Genomic DNA, 12098 nt, shown 5'->3' on the forward strand with positions numbered 1-12098 from the left:
AAAGTTTGCAGGAATTCAGCTTGGTTTCTGGCAAATTAAACTGGACTATTGAAGAATCTTCGATCCATTTTCTTTCAGAGTGAAAAACAGATTGTAGAATACCAAAAAAAGAAGCTCCATTATTCACAGAGCCCTGTGGGGACAGTGGTTAAGAGAGGGGCCATTTCTAGTTAACATTTCCAATAGGTATGACTGTGCTCCTAAGAAGGAGAACTTGACAGTTTTGTCTCTCTTTATTGTACATAAGAAGGTGGTCAAGGGGGAAAAAGTGAAACAGCCTAGTCAGGCTCCTATGACTCCTCTAACTGACAAATCTTCATGAGATTATTCATTAGGGACAAAGTTATATTGAGACAGAAAAAGTGTGTTTTGAGAGGGTGATCTGTGTTAAACAGGTCAGCACTTGTTAGAGGAATCAGAGGCATTTATATGATGAGCTGTTGAGTACAGAGGGTGTGGCCACCCACACACCCAGCAACCATCGCACATGTAAAAGCACAGCAAAAAATGGAAACACCAAGCTGCTCTTCAATCACCGAGCTTACAACACACTACATTGCTTAAATTGTAAAATTACTTCATTCTTTTTTTGAGCTAATTCACACATCAGCAAATTTGTGAGAGGTGGGAGAAAACCAGAGGCCCTGTAGGAAACCCACGCGTACATGGGGAGAACATGCAAAACTCTACACAGACAGTAACCCGAGGTCAGGATCATACTAAAGACCAGGAGCTGCGAGGAGGCAATGCTACTCTCTGTGCCACCATATCACTCCTGATCAAACCAGCTTTGGCCATATATCTCTGCCTCATACATCTTGGCCGAAACCACCAACAGCCCCAATTGCAGGTGAAATGAAGTGATTAAAAAAATTAAATAACACTAGGTGTGATATTAGCATTACTGTGGTCTCAGCAGAAATTCATAAAGGTACACATGGAAACCTTCTCTAAAATCACTTTTCTCTTACTAACCAACTAGACTGCTCTTTTTTGAAGAATCCTGGGAACCACTATGATGCAAAAAAAGTGTGCGTGTGCATGCTACAGAAACTCTTGGGTCACCGGCTCTCCAACCCTCATGCCAAAACACATCACAGACTAGCAAACATAAAACATGACAGGAATCTGTAACAACCTCTCCACTACACTCAGGCCTTTTTTGGACATGATCAGGGCTAGCCATGAAATTCCCAAACCAGGCATCTTATTGCTAAGAAAATGCCAAGTCCAGTACATATGAGAACAAGGAAAACAGAGAGACTGACAGAGGTGGAGTATTTGGGGCATAATAAACAAGTTATTTCAGAAGGCAGAGTTATCAGTTTTGGATATGAGCACAGATAATCCAGACCACACATTCCCATGACTCACCGTCTCTCTGGGTTCAATAAACAACAGCACCTGACGTCAGCACTCCCCTCTGACCCCCACACCCAGACCGCTGATGCACCATGACATGTACCACGACTGCAGACACACTCACACTGCCTACTAATCCTGTAGGAATGACCCATCAACCAAGATCAGTTAAGGGCTGGAATGTGGTAAAACCCATATAGGTCCCAGTCAATTTAAATGTTGTCTATACTCACTTTCAGAATCATTAGAATCCCAATTTAAACTTAGTGAGGGGGCAGTAAGGGCAACAGCACGGCAGCAGGGGAGAATCCAAGTAGGAAATTGCACACATTCCAGTAAGTCTTATCACCAAATCTTGACCTGAAATCTGGACAAACACCCACATGGCTATTTAATGAGTCAGAGAGAATATGTTTATACCCCAAGGGGAGCTTATACCCCTCAGGCCCCAGCCCAGGTGATTGATGTAGCCTTCAGTGTGCACCCAGATTTAATACCACGTTAACCTATATTTCAGCCTATCAGATAGATAAGACTCAAAAATCTCAAAGAACTGTTGCATCAACAGCTCTAATTAAAAAAAAAAAAAAAAAAAAAAGTGCAGCAGCAACACTGACGGGTGCTATATTACCACATATAGGAAATCTATACAACATAGATCCTTAAGCACATGAACATTGTGAGTAAACTTCCTCTTTCTTTCATTTCTGCTACTTCCAATGTTCCGTCCCTCCTCCTCAGCCTGCCTCCATCCCTCCCTCTCTTTTGGAAATGTTCCCCCTGGTTTTTTAGCCTTAAAAGGGCAGAAGCAAACTTGATCCTGGCAGGCCACCCATTTCCTTGCACAGCGGTTTCTGATTACAAGGAGGGAGGGAACAGAGGGAGGAGGGAGGGAATGGCAGGGAGCAAAAAGCCTTGAACAGAGAAAACTGCTGTGTTCAGACTTTTGTAAAACCCTATATTGACAGAGCTGGATTGTCATTTGGCTCCTCTTGTTCTGTGGCTAACGGGTCCATGCCAAGCTCCATCACTAGATCCTCACATATCCATCTCCCACTCTCTCTCTCTCTCTCACACACACACACACACACACACACACACACACACACACTCCAGCCACATGAAAAATATACAATCCACATGCTTATATAGAAGTGAAGAGTTGATGTTCATGTACTTTAGTCTACACTTTAAAACGAGGCAACTATAATGAACTTAAACATATTGCAAACACAATACGTTTTGAGATTAACCCAACTGCATTTGCACATCAATTAACAGAAGCTAGAGACAACCTGACTATCTCAGCAGAATCATTTACTCAGCAGAGTCAAAGTATGATTTTATATATATGTTTTAGCTGTTTGAGATGACGCACTAACATTTTTTGGCGCCTAGTAGCGCAGGACACGACTACATACCATAAAACCCAAGGGTACCCTAATCATTCCGTTGCATCTCAAGTACATATGGATGCAATTGACCACGTCTCTCATAAAAGTAATATGTACGCATGTACTAATTCTTCACGATTGCTTAGAGACTTTCTATTCAGTTGTTTCATACATTAGGCAACACCTCCATTCCAGAAAATACTTTCATTCCTCCGTTCTAAACTCGCACCTCTCCCTCACTGACCCTCCACACCACCCTCCCCTCAAACTGTACAAAGAGGAGGAAAATTGCAGGCTCAATCTGGAGGCTTTGCAAAAGCATACTATCCCTAACCACTATGTTAAGTAGTGCCAGAGCAAATTATCTTATCTGCTGAGATGGATCACCAAAAATTGAAACATTGAGGTCCCAGCAGAACAGAGGAAGACCACAATCAAGTGTCCTTTTGCTAGTCTTAACACCAGCTCACATCCTGCCCCTGTGCAGACACATCTCCACTAAAACTGAGTGAGGTTTAAAGATTCACATTCTTTATAAAGCTTTTCAGAAAAATGATAGGCATGCCGTGGTCTTCATGTGGTTTATGCAGCTGCTGTCATGGTGAATCACAGCATCCTTAAAGAAACCTTTTATTAAAAAAAACAAAAGGTTTCCCCTAAAAATTGCCACTGTTGCATTTGAGTCACCGTGGAAGACATTCGTGCCAAATCCCTATTTTACCAAGTATTCAAATGACTGATTCTGCAACTCTAGACTGTTTTCAAAGTAATCTTTAGGGGGCAGAGGAAAGTTCTTGGGTATCACACAAGGTTCTTCCCCTGTGTGGTTGGTACAGGATGCCATGCACTCGCACAGAAACACACAACTTTTTTTTGACAATTATCTGCATGATAACCTAAAAACACTAAAACATACTAACCACTACACGCCACACTCATTTTGCTGCATTATTCCAATTTACTTATGCCAGCCCTTCTTTCACAACTGCAATAGTTCCCTGCTGTGAATAAGCAGGAAATCCTGGCATTAGCAAGGGGAGACTCTAGGAGACTCAGAAGACTGCACCCAAAAGGCATTAGGCATCGGGAGGGGCATCATCCAACAAGTTAAAATGTGCACATCACTTTGAAACAATCCTGAAACCTATAGTGCTGACAGAGAAACAAATATCACTAAAGGAAAGATATTGGTAACAAGAAAACAATATAAACTACCCAATTTAATGGGGGGTGGCGGAGAAAGGAGAAAATAGTCTCCACAAATCCAATAGAAGGCCAAAAGAAGAAGAGAAGCACCTAAACAGATAAACACATGAATAATAATAATAATAATAATAATAATAATAATCATCCTCCTACACACTCAGAGAAAAAGCTGTCCTACAAAGGCAAACCACAGTAACATCAACACTGGGGCTAAAAATGTCTAACATTTTCAAGGTTTTATTTGGCCTAATAAGTGTATTTTAGGTCTATTTGACAGCATATTTTCTTCAAAACAGAGTTTGAATCTGGTCACTGTCACATCAACGAAAACAGACCTAGTTTGACCCAACTGTAGTTGTTTTACATTTTCCTCTGTAAGGCAAAAACATAGCTTTTTTTGGAAAACTTTATTTAAAAATAATAATTAACAAACAAAACAATTAAAAAGGCACCACCGCTGGGCTTGGAGGGAACATCTACATTCTTAGGAACCAAAAACACACATTTATAGTGCCTTTTTCAATAGTGTAAATCCCTTCTTCCTGTCCAGTTCCCTCTTCCTAATATCACTGTGTGCAAGTAAATTATTTTAAATGCTAACAGTTAGCAGTAAATCAATTTTGAGCTGTATTTACTTCTAATCCTGTTAATCATTTAACCATTAAAGCTGCCTGTAATGACTTTAGGTCTATTCAAATATTATGAAAGACATATGCTCCACAAGTGATTATATTTCTTTAGACAAATGTTTCCTTCTGTTTAGAGATGAGCATGCCTGACTCAAGTCCTGTCCTGACTTATGCACTAGCACTAGAATGAAGATTGAGCAATGCAATACCAAAACATAGCACATCATGGAGAACCACACCCAAGATGCGTGTCTTCAACCCTTTCACTACCTGACCTCCATCAATGCTGCATCTGTAACAGCAACTACAAATGAAAGCTGTCAAGCCAGGAGGAACACACCCCACCACCACTTTATGTACATCTCCAAACTCTCCATTAGCCAGGTGCTCCCTGAGAAAAGAAAAACCTTCACATGAACTAGCCAAATGCCATCACTCCATTAGAGTGATAACCCAAAGAATATTGTTCCAGTTATCATTATAGCTGAGGTTCTGGATATACCTGTACATGTTTAAAAGGCCATCACATCAGACAATATATATAACCAAACATCTAACTCAAATCTTAGGTCAATATTGGTGAAATCAAGCCAGTATTGAGCCGAATACTACCGCCAATTGCAATCCTTACTGTGATAAGTGCAAGCAGATGGAAAAAAAAAAAAAAAAAAAGTTCTGAATCACCTGAGGGTTTATTACCCAATTTCATTGTACTCCCTGGCTCCCTTGGCTTGCAACACCTCAAATAAATATGCTACATTCATTCCTTTAGGGCATCTTGAGAAACACTGCCATGCAGAGACAGATCCTTTCAGAATCCTTTCTCAACTAGATGGAGTATATCTAATTACCAGCAATGCAGACCACAAATATACCATGTACTGAACATACAAGTATCCTCCCTTGATGGACGCATCTCTACAGACGTATCGCTGTTAACCAGGAGGTGGTGTAAAACAGTTAATTTCAGCCCTGGTTTAAATTTAATATAATGTTTGCCCAAACACACCTAATTTAACCTTGTTAATCAGTTGATGAGATGAATAAAAGTGCTTCGGAAACATGGAAAGCACTAAAACGTGGAGGACAAATGGTACTAGAGAATCAAGATTGAGAACAGTAGTCCAAGATATCTTATTAACATTTAGAAGTGTGAATGGTTTATGTGAAAATGGGATATGGCTTTAAGATAGGAGGCAATCAACTGGCCAACCGCTCCCAAGGGACACACTGCACCATACAGACATGACCTTCAAATTCTCTGCATACTTAAGTCTGATTAAAGCCTTAAGGAAATTTTATTTTATAGTACTGTAAGCTAAACACCTACTTTACAAAGGCAAACATGCACTGCTGCCTTATCATTCTTCAAGCCCAGTATTATATTTAAAATATAAAAATAAAAAGTCCCTTATAATCAAGAAAACTACAGCTGGTTCACTCACTGGATTTACAAGTTCATCAGCATATTCTGAGTACTCACTAGCCAATCTGATCTGGGAGGTGTGCACTAGAGGTATTGCTATGAATTAAAATTATCCATCCCTTCTCAAAGATATCAGGGACTTGGTCAACAATATTTTGTAAAAAATGACCGTAGAAGCAGGGTTTGCATGAGGCCATATAGGATTGATTGTTTTTCGTTGTAGATCTTCCAAGCTTGATCAATAACACACACACATGCACAAAAACAATTTATGTGGACACAGCTTTACATGGATTAAAACTGGGCTGTATATGTGGATTGCCCTGAAGCTGCATGGATAACTGAGATGATGCCAATAATCTTGCCAACAGAACTTTGTTCCACACCCTCCACATAAGCGTCCACAAAACCTACTTGTTGCGCCTCAAGGCTTGCCAAGATCCGGTTGTTAAATCCAACGTGGACATTCGGCGTTTGGTTGTGAAAGGAAGAAAAATAAAATAAATAAAAAAACACCAGTCAACCGGTCAATAATAAATAAGTCGGCCAAGACGAGTTACTCACATCTTTACTCGGAATTCTCGCTTTCAAAACCCGGGAATGAAGAGAGAACGTGTTTAGCCGCTTCAACTTTAAATGCGGTTTGAGTATCAAATGCTTACACACATAGTGGAAGATTCCAGCTAGGCCCAACTTTAGCGACAATACCCACTTTCCCGTTATCCTGTGGCCTACAGTGTGTGTGGTGCCTTCAGCATATGTAATTAAACGCATCATGTTTTAAAGCTGAATATACGACCGAGAACATTTTTCATTCATTACTGCAGAATTTCATCGATACAAACCGTTTCAGAGGTAAACATACTCAAAGACTGGAATATCAAACAAATGAAAACAGCCGGTGAAGCAGGTTGTGCTGTGGAAACTAGCCGACTTCAGGATTCAGTTGGGAAAAAAAAAAACTTTTGGAAAGTTAGCGGTCAAGGCAGAAAGGAAACATACTGTAATAGAGGGAAGTGGGGGGGGTGGGGGGGGGGGGCGCATACCTATGGACACGAGTTTAATATTCTCCCTGTCGAGAAACTCCAGCGCCACGGACACGTTCTCCAGCTGCATCTGCCTGAAGGTGGGCCGCTGGTTGTACTTGCGGAACATCTTCTTCTGGCTGAGCACCTCAAGCAGCCCGATTAGGCGCAGACCATCGCTCAGGTCCGTCTGCAGGTTTGCGATGCGCTTGTTCACGCACTTCAGATGCTCATTGCACCAGCGAGTGAACGTATTCTGCTGGATCTTCTTCCATGGCGCGTCCTCGGCCAGATCTTTCTCCGTGGCGGGCATGTCGGCGTCCTTGTCCGGGGCGAGAGAGGCGTTGGATGTGGCTGAGGCAGCGCTCGACTGGTGCAGGCGTGGGTGTTGACTCATTCTTATGCTCTCCGCTCGGCCTCGCTAGGGTTCTCAACTTTTTTTTTTTTTTTGGGTGGAGTCTTGGGGAGAGATCTATGCTCTTGTATTGAGTTCTTTTAACTGCAAAAGAAGATAAATTGAGAAATAAGCTCAAGAAAAAAGGGTGTCTAGTAGCCTACTATATATAAGGTTATATATATATATATATATATATATATATATATATATATATATATATATATATTTATTTACATGCCACTGGGAGAATTGTAGAACTGATATTTAAATAAGAACACTGGAGCATGAAATGAATTTATAAGAAAGTCACCCTAGTGTTTGAAGAGATTATAAGATTAAAGAGAATGCTGTGTGGGTCTTGGGCGTGTCTGGGACACAGCCTAGAACTTAATGTGGCTTAAGGCGAGCCGATTCCCAAGTGTATTTAAACAGTAAATTGACTCCACTCATTTACACGATTGCAAAAAATAGACATAAATAATCGCTCTAAATTTCTTCTCAAAACTTGATGGCTTTACCAATGTGGTAAACCAGGAAATTCACCCAAGACGGAATAAACAAGCCATGTAGTTATTATTATTATTATTATTATTATTATTATTATTATTATTATTATTCAACACAAATCTCATGCCCTCGATGTTTGATAGTTTGTTTCTCATCAGACGCATCAAATCATGTCGCTGAAAACTACGCCAATGAATTCAACAAACACACACACACACACACACACACAAAGAAAAAAAAGAAAAAAAAGAGGTTATGAATTACAGATGATCTGGCGAAAATATGCCATGTCTTTCATATCCAAGTAGGTTGGAGTTAGCACTTGGTTTGCTTGAAGACATTCATCATACACTTCGCTATGAATCTGATGTGAGTCACTATGTAGAGACATTGTATAGTCTACTTACTTCATTTCATTATATGTTGGGGAATGCATTTGTAGGAGGGAATGTGAGCAGATATAGACCCATTTTCTTAGAGAAACAACACACAGTGAATCAGTAGGGGACTTGCACATTATGTTAAGTTGAATACGCAAAGTATAGGCTATATCATAAAATCCTTGGTAGAGTTTTAAAAATCATGATTGTATCATTCAAATGAGCAAACAGTAGACTACTGAATTAACGCAGACTATTTTGTAAGTATGGCCAAAACTGTGGTAAAGGATGTTAAGCATAAAGAATGTTTCCATTCGTCCTTTTTTCAGACCTTTCCTCTCTAGAAAATCTGAAGAATGCCCTCCATCTAACTACTGATGCCCCTTGACCCCACGAATCCCCATACCCCTCCATAAAACAACAGCATTAAACATTTCATTCTTTTTGTCTCCCCATTTCAATCTCTCTCTCTCTCTCTCTCTCTCTCTCTCTCTCTCACGCATAAAAACAAATATAAAAATAAAGGACTTTAAAACATGCATATAAGCATTGTCCAAAAATATCAATTTAAACACATAGTTTGTTTAGTAATTCAACACTAGGTATATAATAACTATATCACTACAACAATGTTTTCACTTGTGTCTGATGCCACAAGCGAAATGCTTTTAACTTCATGCATAAAGTGTAACTCGAAGATCTGCTCGAAACAACAAGCAAGTCCTGTAACTTTATCATGCCAATCTCATTTCGTACTTTGGCGCCATCTACAGGACTTCGACCTAATAGTATAGACAAGAAGTAGAATTTCTTACCATAATGTTAGAAGCTATGAGTCACTGTTATAGTAATGCTAAATTATGATGTACTTCAGATATTAGTCCGATTGATACATACTTCAGTTCACTTTAGTTTTGTACACGCTAGCATGTGCAATCTGTTTCCGATGTGAAACTGCAAATGGGATAAATAACTTCGAAAAGCTTTCTAATTGTCTGTTTAACAGGTGATAAAGGTATTGGAAAAGTAAGTCCCTGCGCGGATACTTTCACATCATGTGAAAAACCAACAGGATGTATGCAGCAGAAGTGCCATGCACGAACATTGGGCACACAGCGTGCACTGTCCGCGCATGCGCACCACCACTGGTCTAAGGAGCCTTGTTGTTAACCCATATAATATAGCTGTCAACCGCAGAGCGCGCTATCTTCAGCAGGCGAATGAAAAACACAGATTGCAGTACCAGAAAAGTATAGATGTTTTTTCCGGTTACTTTGAGAATGTGCAAGATGTATCTATGCAAGATATCAAAACAAATTAATATGCACCAAGTAGGCTATCTTGAGCACTAAATGGGTCTATAGGCCCTACAAGGTTATCTTAGAAGACGTCTTAAAAGTAATGTTCAAACAGTTGTTTTTATAAAGTAAGTTCTTTTTTCTACAGTTATACGTATTACACGAGATACGAGGTGTTAGGGACATCGAAAACACTCAACTGTGTTAAAGTCATGTCCTCCAGGACCACAAGATGTGCAACTCTGCTTCCAACGACTACTGAGCAGTGATCTTGATCATTAGGAGCTGTTGGTCCGCTCAGGTGAGATTTCCCAGTGTACACTGCGCTGTGAGCAGAGGGGGGCGCACGCCACCATCAAAGTTACACAGTGATATACAGGCGAGAAAGCAGGAGTTTTCCATAGTTTGCCTTATTTGGTGAGGAGGGCTTAATTAGGTTACGACATGTTTAAACCCCCATAGAGAGCCGCTGGGCTTGTGTATGTCGACGCACCAGCTAAAGTACAGGAAATATGCACGAGGAGAGAGTGAGCGTGTGTGAAAGGAATGGGAGCTGGTACAGTGTACAGAACAGTGTAAAGAAGAGCAGAAGTTCATCTACAGCGGTTATCATCTGGCTCTGTTCAGACACGCCTTATCTTCATGTGGGCCCCGAGTTTGATGCCTTTTTAACCAACTGTAAATAACAACTATGCACATCTGAATGTACATCAGATGTGCAGCTCATAACATAACATTTCAATTCATCCTATCATAAACCCAAATCACAAATCCTAGGACTGAAATCACAGTACTGTGTACCACCAAGTGTGGTTTTATAATCCGTAAAGCAGACAGTAATGATGATGCACACAAATCTTAGTAACTACATACAGTAGCCTACACTGAGCATCAGAGCTCGTCCGTTAATACATTCGCGCACTCCTCTGAATGCTACAGCTTGTTTGCCACAGCTGCCTGAAGCAAAAGGTTAACCAAGTATGGCTTAATAGCAGTGCAAACATTTACATCTGCACTGGAGCTGTTTCAGGCTACAGCTATCAGCGTATTGTAACTGTACACTTTGCATAGCCTACAGTTTGAGTTGCACAACTTCTTATGAAGGTGGAATGAAAAACGAAAACTTTCCAACTTACTTTTTTTTTTTTTTTTTGCGTTGTTTCCCGAACGGCCTTAAGATGGTACCTTCTGTGTGCTTCACGCCGTTACACGGAGAAAAGTGCGCTATCTTCTCAGTGACCCTCCCTGCCGGACTGAAGTCTCCCTACAGGGGAAAACGCGAGCTCGGTGAACTCCAGAAAGAACGCGAGTGACACCCTCTTGTTCTTTTCTATCTCCTTTTCTCCTCTCCTAACACGAGAACCTTAATTGGTAAAGTATCAAAGAGGTGGAGGAGAAGGAGGAGGGCAACCCTTTTCTATCTAAGCGCTCTCAGTGAAAAAGAGCTGACGTTATACGGCGATGCGACCGCGCCTTCGGATTTTAAAGGTATGATGTCACCCTGGCTGCGCGCGCCCGTATCCGCTCCGTGCGTGTGTGTGTGTGTGTGTGTGTGTGTGTGTGTGCGCGCGCGCGCGCGCTGTGCTGCTCACTCTCAGGTCGAAGAACTTTTTGAATAGAAGCATTCCCAAAGTCTAATCGGCTAGGTCCCAATTAAATCACATGCTCCCGTATAGTGCACCGCCACAGGTTAGTCAGCACAGGTGGAGTACTCCATTTCGACATGCTGTTTAGCAGGCTACAGTAGAATGCCTAATTTTCAACCGGTTTTTATTATGGACTGCACTGATCCTTGCTGTACTATAAACCTGTCCCTTAAACTTTAAAATGCTAAGAATGTCTGTGCAGAGCTTTCAGGTAACTCACTCTAATCTATGGCCTAGTTGTGTTAGGCCGGTAGGATTAGTAGGCTAATCACAGATTCATTTGACCAAAAACATGACCCAAATATGTCCTGAAATCCTCCGCACTGATTAGATCAATTGGGCGTGTGTGTGTGTGTGTGTGTGTGTGCGCGCGCGCTTGTATATCTGAGAGTGAAAGCGTGAAAGAATCATTCATACTTACACTGTGTATAATTCAACTGTTCGAAGATTGGTTTATATTATCATATACCTTTTATTGTGAAATCACTGTTCTGCTGCACTAATACAATTATAAATATATTAACGTAACCAATATTTTATGAGACATTGCCATCCTCTCTCTGAACTGGAGAGCAGTGCTGTAAAACCTGAATAACCAAGAGAGCAGCAGTCTTTAACAGACATATAAAACAGAAAACAGAGCAGTCCAAGGGCTGAAACTGCCCTGTATTAACGGTTCTACCTTTTGTTTCACTTTGTTTTTACTGCCTCACTAACAAGATCACACCAAAAAGCCTTGCCATCAAGCCAGCAACTATTTCTGTGTTAAAGTAATGGCTGAGATAGACATGACATCCAAGCTCTTTGTAAGTCAAGTCAAAAACTTTT

At 40.8% G+C, this 12098-nt stretch overlaps 1 protein-coding gene across 2 annotated transcripts in view; it reads right to left on the reverse strand.

Moving 5' to 3' along the window:
• Positions 1–11073, reverse strand: part of flna (filamin A, alpha (actin binding protein 280)) — a 31105-nt gene extending 20032 nt beyond the window's left edge. For both annotated transcript variants that reach the window (XM_053642938.1, XM_053642936.1), the window contains exons 1-2: positions 10761–11073; positions 7064–7541 (exon numbers count right to left, since the gene is read on the reverse strand). In XM_053642938.1, the coding sequence (XP_053498913.1) occupies positions 7064–7439 (376 nt within the window). In that variant the 5' untranslated portion in view covers positions 7440–7541; positions 10761–11073. The remainder of the gene's footprint in view (positions 1–7063; positions 7542–10760) is intronic.
• Between the last annotated feature and the right edge of the window lie 1025 nt (positions 11074–12098).

Source organism: Ictalurus furcatus, chromosome 15 (assembly GCF_023375685.1).
Source record: "Ictalurus furcatus strain D&B chromosome 15, Billie_1.0, whole genome shotgun sequence".
Lineage (NCBI taxonomy): Eukaryota > Metazoa > Chordata > Actinopteri > Siluriformes > Ictaluridae > Ictalurus > Ictalurus furcatus.